Source organism: Orussus abietinus, unplaced genomic scaffold (assembly GCF_000612105.2).
Source record: "Orussus abietinus isolate OABI.00-Male unplaced genomic scaffold, Oabi_2.0 scaffold16, whole genome shotgun sequence".
Classification (NCBI taxonomy): domain Eukaryota; kingdom Metazoa; phylum Arthropoda; class Insecta; order Hymenoptera; family Orussidae; genus Orussus; species Orussus abietinus.
Window position 1 is genome coordinate 1,462,711 of NW_019394714.1, and position 16,464 is coordinate 1,479,174.

The 16,464-nt window shown below is 46.4% G+C and overlaps 1 protein-coding gene across 3 annotated transcripts; it reads left to right on the plus strand.

Moving 5' to 3' along the window:
* The first annotated feature begins 98 nt into the window (after window positions 1–98).
* LOC105696815 (protein sidekick) lies at window positions 99–15,207 on the plus strand. 3 transcript variants are annotated; one of them, XM_012419553.1, is made up of 33 exons: window positions 99–1,286; window positions 3,386–3,481; window positions 4,171–4,350; window positions 4,472–4,685; window positions 4,784–4,957; window positions 5,062–5,270; window positions 5,346–5,496; window positions 5,583–5,710; window positions 5,970–6,080; window positions 7,192–7,311; window positions 7,431–7,586; window positions 7,720–7,846; window positions 7,931–8,232; window positions 8,335–8,520; window positions 8,645–8,950; window positions 9,063–9,389; window positions 9,462–9,658; window positions 9,752–9,961; window positions 10,036–10,290; window positions 10,415–10,643; window positions 10,714–11,016; window positions 11,091–11,271; window positions 11,345–11,560; window positions 11,671–11,867; window positions 11,940–12,136; window positions 12,209–12,448; window positions 12,532–12,729; window positions 12,860–13,001; window positions 13,101–13,379; window positions 13,931–14,088; window positions 14,176–14,338; window positions 14,429–14,760; window positions 14,965–15,207. In XM_012419553.1, the coding sequence occupies exons 1-33, from the start codon at window positions 1,199–1,201 to the stop codon at window positions 15,205–15,207; spliced, it is 6,615 nt and encodes a 2,204-aa protein (XP_012274976.1). In that variant the 5' UTR covers window positions 99–1,198. The 3 variants fall into 3 exon arrangements, with proteins under 3 accessions (XP_012274976.1, XP_012274978.1, XP_012274979.1); XM_012419555.1 differs by lacking the exon at window positions 5,970–6,080 and having other exon boundaries at window positions 9,441–9,658; XM_012419556.1 differs by lacking the exon at window positions 5,970–6,080.
* Window positions 15,208–16,464: the final 1,257 nt, after the last annotated feature.

Genomic DNA, 16,464 nt, shown 5'->3' on the forward strand with positions numbered 1-16,464 from the left:
AAGCGACGCTCGGTCATGCGCGCAGACGCGATTTCGGGTAACGCTCCGTTCTGTGAACCGGGCAGCGTTTGACCGCGTTCGACGACCAGTCGACGAAGCCGTCGATCGCGCGTCAGTTCTCGTCGGGCAAGTGCCGCGTCGCGACGCAATCGTCACGTGTCAGGTTTAAAACAAATACCGTGCGGTTCTTCCCGAGAACTTTCGATTCTTCGAGTCGACGAGAGCGGGTGACGCGACAAGGTTGCCAGGTCGTACCCCCAGGTGAGCAGAAGCGTTACCTGCGCTCGAAAGGAGCAACGCTGGCGCGCGCGAAAGTCGATCCAAAGAGGAGTTTACTCGCATCGAGTGAAAAAGTGACATTCCCAAGTGCGCTCGAAAGTGTATTCCTTCGACCGCGTCGAAGAAACTCCCCTTGGTAGCGCGACTTCGCTCGCCGATCTCTCGCCCTCCCGATATTCCGGGCGAAATACGACGCCGGGAAACGAATCGCGTACACCTTTGCGTACGGTTTCGTAGCGGCAGGAATTACCGAGGAAAAGTCAACCGACATTCTCCCGGGGAACCAGGAAGAACGCTAACGAGAGTGAACGCCCACGAGCGTGAAACGAACTCCGCGCGTTGAGCGCATCGACGCATCTAGGGGAAAAGAGTTTCCTCGATCCTCCCGCCGGCCGATCTCCTTAATGGGGAAATGAAAAGGAAACAGCGATCGCGTGGCCCGGACGAGGCGTCCACGGCGGCGAATGGATCGCTCGGTCGCCGCTGGCGAGAAGCGCGACTCGCTGGATCGCGGCGTTGCCAGTTTGGAGCGGCCGACTCCAGGTGAACGTTTTCACCCCTCGCGTTCGACGTTACCCGAGGCCGGCGCGCGCTCGAGCGTCCGGTCCGGTCCTTGCTCCCGCGACCTTGGGTGTCGTTCGTCCCGACCCGAGTGAATCGACTAACGCTACATGCTCCGAGGAGCTCCCCGAAACCTTCAAAATTACCCCGGGCCATGTTACGTGCGCGTAAATAAATCACGCCGAGGGAACGGAGGGGAAACCGGCAATGCCGTCGACCGCGCGATCCTGGCGCTAACGGACGAGCGCCTGGAAAGGTATAACAGGGGAACCTGGATATCCTCGATCGACCGACCTTGGTCCAGGATGCGAGGAATGCGCCGGAGTCCTCGCGCGTAACGCGGCCCCGCGAGTTCGAGATGAAGCGGCCGCGGCGCCGCGCGTCCACCGCCAACGCGCTCCTCGGCGCGTTCTTCGCGTGCCTCGCCACGTGCGCCTGCGCACCCGGTAAGTTTTCCTCCCACGTACTTAACCTCCACGTGAGACCGGATGCCGATCTACGCGCTACGTTTCACCGACTTAAGGCGACTAAGAAACGACGGCATCTCGTCGCGTACTTCACTAAATCGAAAGAAAGAAAAAATTCTATATGGATCGGCACCTGGTCAAATTTACATTAATATTACAATTACACTTACGCCTAACTTTGAAAATATATCTTCAAGGTATACATGGCAGGAACGACGAGCGGAGGGTTAGGTTAAATTTGGAATGTGAATTAACCCGGTTGTTGGAACGTGATATAAGATGTTCGGTATTTCGTGGGAGGCGGAGAGGTACGTTTGCTCCCGGCGCCAGAAAAGGTATCTATCCCCGACGTCAGCTCGAACGGGGCACAATGGAGGACAAGGGCCTTCTGCCGGTTCTTCGAGTAGTTCCCTTCTATTGGCCCCGACTCCACTCCACCGTATCCTATTCAGCCTTCCACTCGTTTTACCAGCCACTTGGTCGCGCTCGCCTCCTGCCTCGAGTAACGACACGGCGCATGGGATTCTTCCGGAACGGGCGAGCCTTATCTCTAATGACCGGGGATTCGCCCGAATTTACGGGGGATTCCAACGAACCCTTCCTAAAAAGAAGACGAAGACCACGGCGCCGCCGCGGATTCGCTCATTTAATTAAGGCGGTTAAGTAAGGCGTTAAAGCGGCGCCCGAGGGGTCAATCGTTAACCCTTTGCCCGCCGGAGTCCTTTCGACGTATGGGCGAAATTCCCGAACACGGGCAGGCGATAATCGACCTAACGTTCGACGTATATCTGCGCCTTCCACGGTCAATGGGTTGAAAATCGCGTCAAAGAAGTCTCGTTTACGTATCCTTTATTCCAGCTGGGGGTACCGAATCGTTTCGAGCTCTCCCGTGCGACAGTTTTGTCCCTCGTGAAATTTCAATTTTTTTTTTGGTCCTAATTTATTTACGAACATTTTTTTTTCTCTACGCGGGAATTTCATCTTTTCGAGAAAGTGATCTTTTTGTTCGCTTCGCGATCGATTCCGGAGGGCGGCGCGACGTTTCATCGCGTAGGATGTCGTAACCGGGTCGGGTACTCCGGACAGGTACTCGGCAGGTAGTCGCGCGTACTACCTGTCCATTCGCGTCCGTATGCAGCGACTCGCGTGCCAGTGGACTTACTCACTGGATTCCAGCCTTTGTATAACCGCTTCATGGGTTCTGCCTCGTTTCGGCCACCGGCCGGAGAGAGAGAGAGCAACTCCTTCCTTATGACCCCGTTCGATTTGGAAACCCGAATTGGAAGTTTTCTCTCTTTCGTACGAGACAGGACATTAGAGGTTCTTGGGGGGAAGGCGAGCATCCCGGAGACGAGCCATTTGAATTGGAGAACTCTCCGAGGCCGTAAAGTCGTAAAGGGTAGACATGGCAATGTCCGCAAAACGTTGCGCACTGCGTCTCATGGAACGCAGCCAGTTAGAGCCTATACAATGTAGAGTCTGTCTCCGCAGTTTGCAGGTGGTCAACCTCCGACCTCGAGGTCCGACTTCCTCGTCTCCCTTTCCTTATCCTCGTTGCAAATGTCTCCTCGAAATGTATGCGTTTCTCGGGACTTCGTTTTTGGTGCCGACATTTTCTGATTTCGGGGTACGTATGTCCTCGGAATAGCGAAAAATCGAAATTACGAAATATCTAAATCGTGAACATTCGAAATGGCGAAAATACGAAAATACGAAAAATCGAGATGGCGAATATTCGAAGATGCGAAAAGTCGAAAATTCGAAAATGCGAAAATTCGAAAATGCGAAAATGCGAAAAGTCGAAATTGCGAAAAATTAAAATGAAAAGTCGAAATTACGAGAATTCGAAGTATTCGAAATATTTTTACCGCTGCAAAGATTACTCTTGGGAACCACTGATATCGCGTTGGTAGTCGTGCCGCCGCTCGATCGGGGCGTCGCGTCGCTTTTTCAATTTGTACACGATAAGAGAAAAGGCCAGAGGAAATCAGGTAGCATTGGAATAAATCGAACGGTTCGTATCTTGGCCCGATCGCCGTGGGCGTGCGTCGCTTATGCAATCTCTTTTTTGGTTTCAGAATCCCTTCAAGCACCTCGCTTCATTACTCAACCTTCGAGCAGCGGCAACATTCTCAGCGAGGGGAGGACGAAAATTCTCCAATGTCAAGCGGGAGGTCAGTTTAGGCATTTTACTCGAACCGTCCAGAAATTGGGTCTTCCAAGATGGGCACGACGACCACGAGTCTCGTATATATTCGATAGAGGATCAAAAACACTGCAGCGATAAGTGGCGTCGAGCGCTGCGACGTCCCCTCGTCCTTGAGTCGTTAAAATTGTTTATGGGGTCGGTCCTGCCCTCGATAACTCGAGTTACGGGGAGAAACGGGTCGCCTCGACTCGAGTTCGACGAATCACGAGACTCGAGGAGGGCCGAGGGGCCTCTCGGAGTCGAGGGATTCCTGAAAACGGACCTCGAGGAAAGGGAAGAGAAGATGGCCGCCGGTGGCCGTGGAAAATATCGAATAACGGACGAAGCGGTGACCAGATGAAGCCTCGCAGTAGCCACCTGGTACCCTGCAACTCGATACCGTGACCCTGTAGTATAATGGCATTAGATCCCGAGGAGTACGCGCACCTCGTCCTCGAGAAACCAGGACTTAGTTGCGTGCCCTTCCTTGTACGCCATTAGCCGCGTCTTCCCACGTTTTTAACGTTTAACGTATCTCGGCCTTTGCGAGCTTCTCGGAAAATCTACCCCGTATGGAGCGTACCGTTTCATCGAACCGAGAGCCTTTCTAATGACGCATTGCTTCCTGAAGAAAAAACAAGAAAAAAAAAATAATTAAAGCCTAATTAATTGCAGGGTACCCCCAACCGAAGTACAGGTGGTTCAGGAATGGACGACCCTTGAGCAACGAGCTCATCTCCGAGCCTTATTTTCGCATTCAGAGCACCCAGAGGAGCGACACCGGCGTCTACTATTGCGTCGCCACCAACGACGTCGGCTCGATCTTCAGCGAGAGGATTTCTTTCTCCGTTGCCTGTGAGTCTCTCAATTTCCTCCGCGAGTCGAGAGCGCGACATATAAACTGGGGAAGAGGTTAATTAATTAATAATTGAGGATGCAGGAATAAGTATGGTAATTCGTTTGATCTCGTTTACAGATATGGGAGTTTTCGACGACCTGACCGAACGGGAATTGACCGTACAGTCAGGAAACGCGGCGGTATTGGAACTTCCGCCGATCGATAGTCATCCGAGTCCGGAAGTGATTTGGTTCACCTCGGACAGACCTCTGTCTTACGAGATCAAATACGCGACGTCGCATCACATGCTCCTGATCCTTAACGCCTCGGAAAACGATCAAGGCTCCTACAGGTGCGTATCATTTTATTCGCGTCAACGCTACGCAAAACGAAAGGACGTTAACGGCGTAACAAGAAGTATTTTTAATATCTTTATCTGTGGGTCTACAGAGCGAAAGCCATCAACACGCAGCTCGGGAAAGAGGAAAACAGCCCTTTCTTCAAGGTACGCGTAGTGGGCGACCCAAACGTGGAAGTTACGCCAAGTATCGTCGTCAAACCTCAAGACACGCAAATAATCAAGGATCAAGCCCTGACGTACTTGTATTGCATAGCTAATGCCAGGTGAATAGCGAACACCTGTATAATTGTTAAAAAAAAATTAATGACTCGTTCTTCATTGTAAGTCAATCCTCGATGCCATGAGTTTGGTTTTGTCTTTTTTATAGGTCGCTTCACGAACTGAGAACGATATGGCTGAAGGACGGAATACCGATTAGCAATGCCAGGATTCAGTACATCTTCAAGGATCCGTGGAATCGGACTCTGGAACTAATTTCGGCTAATCTGACCTACACCGGGGTTTATACGTGTCAGGTGGATTTACGAAGCGGTGGTTACCCTACCATCAATGCCAGTGCTAAAGTGGTGGTACATGGTAAGATCTAGACCCCCTAGGGATAATCGGGTCTTATTCTTAATTGTGAAAATTAATATGCATTCTATTGCACAGAAAAACCGACGTTCATTACGGAACTTAAACGGGAGACGTTGAGCGATTATGGTTCAACGGTCTCCTTACCCTGTGACGTCGTTGGCGTACCTCAGCCGAAAATCAGCTGGTTCCATAATGCCGAACCGGTGGATCATTTACTGGGGACGAGGTAAAAGCCGATATATGGATCGTAGGTTTGCGAACCGCAAGGTCTGCCAATTAAAATTATCCTACGTTTTCCTCCTCTGTCCCCAGGTACGAATTGGAGGAAGATGGGACGCTGAAGATAAAAAAGCTGACAATGGACGACTCCGGGATGTTTCAGTGCCTTGCGTTGAACGAAGCAGGAGAATCTTCCAGCTACACGTGGTTAAAAGCTAAAAGTAAGCTCATTTATTTACCACCGAGTTGAGGATTACGAAACGGACTAGCAACACCGAGGTCAATTATGGATTTCCTTTGAAATAACATATTGTTTGTATCTTGGCATCGTTTATTATAATTGAACGATTATTGAGAAAAGTCTGAATATACGTTCGTTGACCTCGGTAGAGAATATATAGAGCCGAAGGTGCGTTGGCGAATCAACGAATCGGTGAGACTGTTAAATGAATGTTGTTTGATATCTTTTTATCGGGACAGAGAGAGAGGTTACCGGAATCAGGAAGAGAGTGGTCCGATGGACGGCCGGGTATAACGTGGTTAGAGTTCGCCAGTCTGACCGCCGCTTTAAATTCACTCAGTATCCTGACAGTAAGAGACCACCTAGCCGTAACGGCGCCAACAGTTTACACCATATAGTTTAGAGATGGACGTTTTTTATCACCCTTTTAGCCACACGTCGGTCACACGCTTGATAAATGCAACGTAACTCACGTTATTACGATCCTTCCTGGGCGCCGGCGAAAGTCCATTTAATTTTCCGTTCACTGGGCAGAAAAACTCGGACGAGCGGAATCTAAAATTCCAATGCGATTTAAGTCGCTTTCGTTTAATAACTGCTTAATCCCGGGTAAACACGAAGAAGTGGAATACGCGTTGCGTCGTTGCAGATCCCAGAAAAAAAAAAAAAATTAAAAAACTAGTAGATGCCATATCATAATTCTAGATTTTATCGTTTGACACGTCGAGGGGATTTCTGCCGGCGCTCCTACCCTCTGCTTGTGTTCGGCCCTTTTTGTCTTTGTTTTACTCGATCGGGCTTTTAATTTTTGCGATGATATTTCAGCACGTTTACTCGGGGTGTATTTTTTTTTTTTAGTTTAATTTCTCCCTGTGAATTTTTCCTACCTAGAAAGAGTAACTAGGATTGCGTAGATCACGTAAAGCGGTAGATTAACGATCGGACTACGTTTTAGACGTCCGTAGTCTAGCGATTAAAAAATCGCGTTAAGATTTATCCCTTCACCTGTTTTAAAATGGTCCCCGGTAAGTCCCCAGTAATTCCTGACCAAATCTCGTCGACATTAAAAAAAAAAAGAAAGAAGAATTTAATGTCAGTTTGAAGAAATCAAGGAAAAAAAAAAAATGAGTCGATGCCCCGCGAGTTTTTCCTCTTTATTTGATGGTGATCAATGCTATCTTTGAAATAACATCCGGTCAGATAAACTCGTTATCCATGACTGAACTAATGTTCAAATAGGATTTCAACATTGTTTAGATAAGTTTTGTTGAATGCAACGTTGAATGTAGATACGGAGCGCCATAGTCGAGCACGTTATTGCCAGGCACTGAAATGCGGAGATGGGTGTATGTACACGAAGGAGATTTTACAATTAGACGTAGTTGTTTTTTATCATTTGGTCACTGCATGAAGTAAAACGCGTCTGTAAGAAATGTGCCCAACCGTTATGATATTTTCCAGCGTCGGTTCCGATGATGGAGGTCGCACCTCAAAATCTCACCGTCTTGGACGGCAAAGACGCAACAATGTCCTGTCGAGCCGTCGCTGCTCCAGTTCCGAATGTCACTTGGTATTACAATGGTAAGTTGTCCCGACCGTAGAGTACCCGCAAAGATGCCTGAAAAAAAAATTAATAAAGACCAATCGTTGCAAAGAACGTTTAAAAAAATGTCTCTAATCGTTTCAATTCCTCGTTTCAGACACCGTGCCGGTTGAAGTCGCCGGCAGAGTACAACTTCTGGAAAAAGGAGACCTTCTCGTTGCCGCTGTCAAGCCTGGCGATGCTGGAAAATACACTTGCATTCGGGCAAACGAAGCCGGCTCGGTTAATGGATCCGCTTACCTCGCGGTTCTCGGTAAGACGCGGTTCATATTTTTCTTTTGTTGCTGCCGATTCAGGAATACCGAGGCGCTGCCGCGCTGGTCCATTAAAATCCTTTGCGCCAATTTTTAGTGGTATTTGTCACTTATATGTCTGTTTAATTCCAGTGCGAACGCAAATAATTCAACCGCCTGTGGACACTTCCGTTCTTCTGGGCCACACCGCGGAATTACAGTGCAAAGTGTCCAGCGACCCGACGGTGCCTTTTGACATCGCCTGGTTCCACAATGCGCAGTACGTTTTTTTCTTTTTCTTATCGATACAAAATATTTTTTTTTTAAATATAAAACATCGGTTTCGAATTTTTCCTCGCGACAGGGTGATCAATACAAGAGCTAGTCCAAGAGTGAAAATGAGGGAGGATGGCGCTCTGGAAATTACGGCTGTACGAGCTTCTGATGTCGGGGAGTACACCTGTTCGGTTGTTTCTCCGGGTGGTAACGAAACTCGAAATGCGAGGCTTAGCGTTATCGAGCTTCCGTTTGCTCCGATAAATGTCGTGGCCACCCGGATGGAGAAGATTTCCCCTAGGACGATAAATGTCACTTGGGTTCCTGGGTTTGACGGCAACAGCCCGACGAAAAAATTCATTGTTCAAAGGAGGGAAGTCCCCGAACTCGGTGAGTAGCTTCTAAGCTTCCAAAATAATACGAGGCTCTTCTATTTATCGTATATTAGACGATACCACCAAGGTTTGTAAAATATTTTCGTATCTTTAATAGGTCCAATACCTGACCCTTTGTTAAACTGGGTGACCGAGCGCAGCAACGTGTCCGCACGGAGTCGTTGGATTCTGTTAAACAATTTAAAAGCCGCCGCGGCGTATCAATTTCGAGTGAGCGCCGTCAACAGCGTAGGCGAAGGATCACCTTCCGATCCTAGTAACGTCGTCGTCCTGCCACAGGAGCGTATGTTATTTAATTATTTATTAAAGTCTATATTTTTATACGCAAATGAATTTTTTTTTTAAGTGTGTACTTAGTTTTTTTTTTTCCGTCAGTGTCGTGTATTTATCGTTGACGTCGATTTTAGCTCCCTCTGGCCCACCTTTGGGCTTCGTCGGGTCGGCCAGATCGTCGTCGGAAATTATCACCCAGTGGCAGCTACCAACTGAAGAACATCGAAATGGTCACATCTTAGGGTACGTTTTGAGGTACAGACTGTACGGGTACAATGACAGTCCTTGGACGGTACAGAACATTACCAACGAGGCTCAAAGGAATTACCTCATTTCGGATCTGATCACGTGGAAGGACTACGTCATACAAATTGCTGCGTATAATGACAAAGGAGTCGGGGTGTACACCGAAGGTCTGAAAATTAAAACGAAAGAAGGAGGTAGGGATTCCTTTTACTACCTTTGCCCTGTTACGGCGTCTAAGAATTTTCATTTGACAATAACGCCTCGAAGGAGGGTAGGTCGATGTAATGTATAATATTGTACTTGCAGTTCCCGAAGCGCCGCCGACAAAGATTAGGGCGAAAGCGCTGAACTCGACGGCGGTGAAGGTTTGGTGGAAACCGCCCAACCCTCAAAAAATTAACGGAATCAATCAGGGCTACAAACTGCAAGCATGGACCGGTGGTAATTTCACCGAAGCTAACGAGTACAAGTCCATGACCGTTCCCCCGAGCTTGTTGGATCCTCTTGCCGAACAGAGTGCCATTATTACGGGCCTTAAAAAATACACGCTGTACAACATAACCGTGTTGTGCTTCACGGATCCGGGAGACGGCGAGCGCAGCGAACACGCGGAAATTCGCACGAGCGAGGACGGTGAGTTGAAATATTCAAATATCCCGTAACTTGATTTAATATAGTTCTCAGGAGTATTTATAATTTTTCCAGTCCCGAGTGAAGTGGAGAATCTTCAATTTGACGACATCAGCGATCGGGCACTGACCGTAAGATGGAATCCACCTAAAGAGATTAACGGGGTCCTCGTCTGTTACCAATTGAAATATATGATCAAAGACCTGCCGGAGTCTTTGAAAGCTGAGAATTTTACGGCCGACATATTGTCTACCAAAGTGGAACATCTTCAGGTAAGTGATAAAAATCTTGCGTTGAATACATGGATTTATGATCGACGTACCTTGGAGTTTCGGGGGGACTTATAAATATTTTTTATCTTATAGGCAACAACGCATTACAGATTTGAAGTAATAGCTTGGACGTCGAAAGGACCAGGAAAATCACGAGTGGCTACGATTCAATCCGGGGTGGAACCGGTGTTACCGAGACCTCCGACAAAACTCGCGTTATCAAATATTGACGCTTTTTCTGTCGTTCTACAATTTACCCCAGGATTTGACGGGAACTCCTCCATTACCAAGTGGACCATTCAGGTCGGTATCATTTAGACTGCGTATTGCATACATCTGGAAGAATGAGTTTTGTGTTAATTTAATTTAATTTGTAGGCTCAAACAACTCGCAACGCAACTTGGTACACGATATACGAAGTCTCGGATCCGGACGCCAGCACGATTACCGTCGAGGGATTGATACCTTTCATGCAATATAAACTCCGTCTCATAGCAAATAATGTCGTTGGTCCTTCCGAACCATCTGAACCCACCAAAGAATTTCAGACCATTCAAGCTCCTCCGTCTCATCCTCCCAGAAACGTGACAGTTCGAGCAATGAGTGCTACGGAACTTAGAGTTCGATGGATAGTAAGATCTAATGTTTACTTTTTCTTACGGCTGTCTGATTTTTACCGTGCATAAAAAATATGTTTCCCTTTTCGATACACTCTAATTGGTAAATTAATAATATCCGTTTTTTTTTTCCTTACAGCCTTTGCAGCAGATCGAATGGTACGGTAATCCTAGAGGCTACAACATTACGTATAAGGAATTACGTACCAATACGACCAAGAGCATTACTATCGAAGACCACACTGCAAATTCGTACGTCTTGGAAAATATGGAAGAGTATGCACTTTACGAAATAGCAATGCAGTCTTACAACGACGTCGGGTTTTCGACCCTGAGCCCGAAAGCAGTTGAGAGGACTCGAGAATCAGGTAAACTATTGTTAGAAAATAGGTTTTTTTTTATATATATTTAGTTTTAACTTGAATTCTCTATTTTCAGTCCCTTCGTCAGGACCCGTAGGTGTAGTGGCGAACGCTACCTCCTCGACAACGATAGTCGTGAAATGGGGTGATGTACCTATTGAACATCAGAATGGCCAAATTGAGGGTTTCAAGGTCTATTATGGATCGAACACTAGATCGCCGTTTCAGTACAAAAATATCCCAAGCAATAGTACATTTACAACGACGTTAACGGAGTTGAGGAAATTTGTGCAATATCACGTACAAGTGTTGGCTTACACCAGACTCGGGGATGGAGCACTAAGTACCCCACCTGTGAGAGTACGAACCTTCGAAGACGGTATAATTAATTTTATAATCGTAATTTGCATGCCCCTTTAGCTGTATGTATTTTTAATTTGTTTAATTCTTCAGCACCTGGCCCACCGTCAAACGTGTCCTTTCCGGATGTGAGTTTCTCCACGGCTCGAATTATTTGGGACACCCCGGAAGATCCGAATGGAGAGATTCTTGCGTATAAAGTTATGTTCCATCTAAACAGTAGCCAGGACCATCAGTTTTCGAAAGAATTTCCAGCGTCCGACAGGACTTTTCGGTAATTATTATTTCAGAGAATATCTATCAAGAGTCAAGAATCAAGAGTAATTATTTTGTACCTTCTTTCGTAGGGCAACCGGATTGGAACCGGAGATGTATTACATGTTCTCCGTTACCGCTCAGACGAGATTAGGGTGGGGTAAAACCGCATATGCTCTTGTTTTAACAACAAATAATAGGGAACGCCCTCAGCCTCCATCGGTGCCACAAGTCAGTAGATCGCAAGTACAGAGCAGACAAATCACTTTTAGTTGGACTCCAGGACGAGATGGATTTGCTCCGTTAAGGTATATATTTTTTTTTTGTATTCACCAGTTTGAAAGAAATCCTATCGTATATTATTTGAATACAGCTAAAATGTACCGGTCTACATTTAGTCAATGTTGCATCGTTGCAGATACTACACCGTACAGCAGTCTGAAAATTCAGGACCGTTTCAGACTATCCCTGAGCGAGTTGATCCTTCGGTGACCTCGTACACGGCAAATAATTTGAAGCCATTCACATTTTATCAATTTCGCATTCAAGCGACCAACGACATTGGCCCTTCGGCTTGGAGCTTGGAATCCGTCCAAGTTCAAACTTTGCCCGCCGGTATGTACACTGATCATTGTTTTCTAGTGAACGATTTAGATTAGGATTTTTTCCTACGTCTATTTGTTTTAGCTCCGTCCCGCGCAGTCACCGGGTTGAAAGTTGTGCCGATCACGACATCAAGCGTTGAAGTTCATTGGAACATGATAGATGAGATGTATTGGAGCGGAGACCATGAGACCGGAGGATATCGTGTCGTCTATCAGCCTGTATCCGACTTTCCTACTGCTTTACAAGCGACACCTAAGGAAGAAATATTGGGGATCAAGGTATGTATCTCGACCTGTATTAAATATTAATTATTGATAAAATTCTAATTCAAACCCGTCCATTGATTTTAGCAAACCAAAATGGTCCTCGGTGATCTGACCGAGGATAGGAACTACGAGATCGTAGTGGTGCCGTTCAATTCAGAGGGTGACGGTCCACCGTCTCCTCCGGTTACGGTTTACGTCGGGGAAGCTGTACCTACCGGAGAACCACAGCACGTTAAGGCGGAACCAATTTCTTCTACCGAGGTCCACGTCAAGTGGAAACCACCACAGCCTAACATGCAGAATGGCGACCTTCTGGGCTACAAGGTACGACCGATACAATGGTTACTAAAAATTCAAGTGAATGGGGAATGAGAGTTTGGAGTTAGCTAAATACGGGAAATTTTCAGATATTCTACTTGGTCACTAATTCTCCGCAAGACCTGGAAATCAAGCAAGAGGAGGAGATCGAGGTGGTTCCAGCCTCCTACTTGACACACAGTCTGGTATTTCTTGATAAATACACGGAATACCGAATACAAGTTTTAGCATTTAACCCAGCTGGAGATGGACCGCGATCTCCTCCGATCACTGTTAGAACCAAACAGGTAAGAACTTCATCTTCACACGAAAAATAAAATTTTATACATACCTGCAATATTTATCCCCCTCGCTCGATTGTTGAACAAGTTTAGGATCCAAAGTGTTTCGGTTATTTAATTCATAAGAATATTACAGGACTTACCTGGGCCTCCCTCCAATTTACAATTTACGGAAATTACGATGACGAGCATGCGAGTTTCCTGGGATCCGCCAAAAATGAGGAATGGCAAAATAGTGGGATACATAGTCGCTTATGAAACTGCCGAGCAAAACGACCGTACGTCATTAATCATTAATTTATGACCGAATTATAAATGCCTGAAAAGGTTAAGCGGATCTGTTGAACTGTAAAATAAAAAAAAAAAAATTGTTTAAGGTTTCAGCAAGCAGGTTAAGCAGAAAGTATCGGAGACGAATTTACTGGTACAGCCATTGGAGGAGGAAGTGACGTATACATTTACAGTGCGAGCACAAACCATTGACCTTGGACCTCCGATAACAGGCAATGTGACGACAGGACCTCAAGAAGGTTCACCGATGCCTCCGACTGACCTCACCATTGCTAAAAGTGTCTCCAGCGTGGATCTTCACTGGGTAAACGGAGCTTCAGGGAAAGGCCCTATTTTGGGATACTACGTTGAAACCAGACGCAAAGGTTGGTACCAATTAAAGTAGTCCCGTCGTTTGAACACCGATTAGTCCTTAGAATTAAATCCTGTAACGTTTTACAAGTTAGCCGATTATAATCTGAACAAATGCTAAAAATTGGAAAGGTAACTCGGCGAGATTACCGATGAGGGAATGAGTTAGAAACAACTGTAGCCATGGACTCGTAATGTTTATTATATTTAATTTTTTCATAAAATGAAGCAGCTATGGAAGATTGGCAGCATTGTAAGTCTCAGCACATTTATACGATTAGCTAGTCATCTTTGCTAGACTAGTTCCTATTTCAGAATGGACTCTCTGTTAATATTTAATAGGTCGTTCCTTTCACTACGAATAGATTTAGGCAAAAGGGAATTGGCTTGTTCTTCTTTTTCTGAAATCAGGTCTAAAAATTGGTATACATAGACACAAGATTTTTCACCTCCCCGAAGCATCGTTTGTACATACACCTCGTCCGTAGACAATGGGTCGTGTCTTCGAAGAAACGTTGACGAGACTTAGACGAATAACTAATTATATTTTTTCTTTGTCCCGCAGACGATGCCAGGTGGCAAACCATTGTCCGAACCAGTAACGGGCCCTTGGTCGAGTACACGGTATCCTACCAGAATTTACTCCCGTCTACGTCGTACCTCTTCCGAGTGATATCCTACAACCGCTATGGTATAAGTTATCCAGCTTATTCGACCGACACCGTAAGTATTGTTATTTCACTCCCATAAGATCGTGATATCCAACCTCGGTGAAAATTTACACCTCACCGTGTCTTTCCCTGTTAACAGATTTTGACGCCATCAAAGTTGTACTTGGAATATGGCTACTTGCAGCACAGGCCCTTCTATCGTCAGACGTGGTTCATGGTGACCTTGGCAGCCACGTCGATAATAATCATCATTATGGTGATAGCCATACTTTGCGTGAAAAGCAAAAGTTACAAATATAAACGTGAGTTCGATGGCTTTTCTTTCTCGTCGAAATCTCAAGCTTCGGGGCTTTCGAGCATCGATTAAAATTCTACTGGCATGCATTTTACAGAGGAGGCGCAAAAAACTCTAGAAGAGTCGATGGCCATGGACATCGACGACCGGCAAGAGTCCGATCTGGAGTTGTACAGGTCTCGACAAAATGGCGGCGGAGGGACGATGAGCATAGCTAATTCTTGCGGGACTCTGGGCAAGCGTAGCACCCTGGCTCGCAAATCCATGCATCCACCACCTCCGGCGATGATGGGGAAATCCCCTCCTAGACCTTCGCCCGCTTCCGTGGCTTATCACAGCGACGAGGAGAGTCTCAAGGGCTACGATGAAAATCCGGACGACAGTAGCGTCACCGAGAAACCCTCGGAGATCAGCTCGACGGATTCTCAGGTACTCCGATGGCAGCCATACATGTATTTTTCTCTATTCCATTCCAAGCCCTTTGTTTTCTTCCTCTTCCTATTTTTCTCAAAATTAGACAAACGTTCATTTGCTCAGAAGATCTGGCGAGTAAAAATCTATTCGGCACAGGGATCTCATTTTTTTTTTATTTCTAGAAAATTAATTTTTTGCTCATTACGTATTTGGTTGCAGGGCTCCGAGAGTGAAAACGAAAGCGTCCAGTCGGATCCCCACTCGTTCGTGAACCACTACGCGAACGTAAACGACTCGTTGAGGCAATCCTGGAAGAGGCAGAAGCCCGTGAGAAATTATTCCTCCTACACCGACTCGGAGCCGGAAGGAAGCGCAGTGGTCAGTCTGAACGGGGGCCAGATCATAATGAACAATATGGCCAGATCGCGAGCTCCGCTGCCAGGCTTCTCGTCCTTCGTATGATCCAGTTCGACGTTCCCAGCGAAAGTGACTCCTCGTGATCCTCTTCGTCCCGATGGAATCGTAGGATTAATCCTACCAACGCCTTGGAAGTACGTCAACTTTTTGCTCGATGGGTGAAATGCATCTTCCTCCGACGATCGAACTCCGTTTCCAGGGATGAAACTCGTGCACGGTGAATGTGTAAAACCGGAAGTGTGCTTTAGTGATACCCAAAGTGTTATCACGTGGCCTTGGAGTGGTCGGAGATGTGGCGTTGACTTCCTGTCTATCCGACGATCGATCTCTAAGCTTCGACGAAGCTGACTTGTCACACGTTAAACGAGGATTCATTAAATCCTCGGTGTGCCTGTATGTACGTAGTACGTATTAGAACTTGCAGAATAACGAGCTTAAGTTTAGATATCTTGCTAAATATCCGACGCGATTAGAGATTTGAACATTCGGTATTGCAAGCTCTAAAGAAGTGACCCATGGACTTGGTGACGTCACTACATGGGGATGGCCACGTAAAATCGAAGTTCTTTCCGGGACTTCTGGAGATTGCAATATTCCCGGTGAGTTTATTTTTTATGTAAATCGTAAGATGCGAAAGGAAAGATATATGACATATCAGAAGAAAGAAAAAGAAGCATCGGTCGTGCCAAGTCCGAGCTCTAAAATCACAAGATCGTCGAGTCTATTCCACGTTGAACTTCACCGAAGTTTGGCGATAAGCGTTGAGTTATAATTTTATATATTGTAACATGTGCGCGCCTTCCCCATCTCGAAGTATGGTAAATTGACAATACTCTTGCTAGGTGGAGGAGCCGAACAGACCACGACGAAATGGTTGCCATGAATTTTCTCATAATTTACACACCGACCACGCTAAACGCGACGTGGGCGATTGAACTTCATCAAAGTGTTATCGCACGTTTTATATCACTACGTTAAAGCTTAGACGCCTCTGAAAACCTAGACAATACCGAAGTGCCAGTTTGGAAAGCATTTTCAACCTTTCCATCGGAGGGCGTTCGGCTCCTTCGCCGGAAAATCATTCCTACGTTCGATCTTATCTACTCCAAAGAAGAAAATGTTCGAGGTGTCGGGACATTTTTACCAAGGCGTTCGAGCGAGAAAATATACCCTTCGGTCCGGTGATACATCTGTACATAAAGCGACTTCTTTGCGAGAAACGAAATGTCCACTAAGCGCCGTTTTTGTCGGGTAGATTTTTTACACCGTCTCCAGCATTGTGATATATCGTATTGCGTATAC

What these genes read in the sequence shown, in the direction of transcription:
- LOC105696815 (XM_012419553.1), top strand. Translation starts at nt 1,199, where the DNA reads ATGAAGCGGCCGCGGCGCCGCGCGTCCACCGCCAACGCGCTCCTCGGC. An exon ending in ATTCACTCAGTATCCTGACA is followed by an intron (nt 6,081 to 7,191) that starts GTAAGAGACCAC and finishes GATATTTTCCAG; the next exon opens with CGTCGGTTCCGATGATGGAG. An exon ending in AATTAAAACGAAAGAAGGAG is followed by an intron (nt 8,951 to 9,062) that starts GTAGGGATTCCT and finishes TTGTACTTGCAG; the next exon opens with TTCCCGAAGCGCCGCCGACA.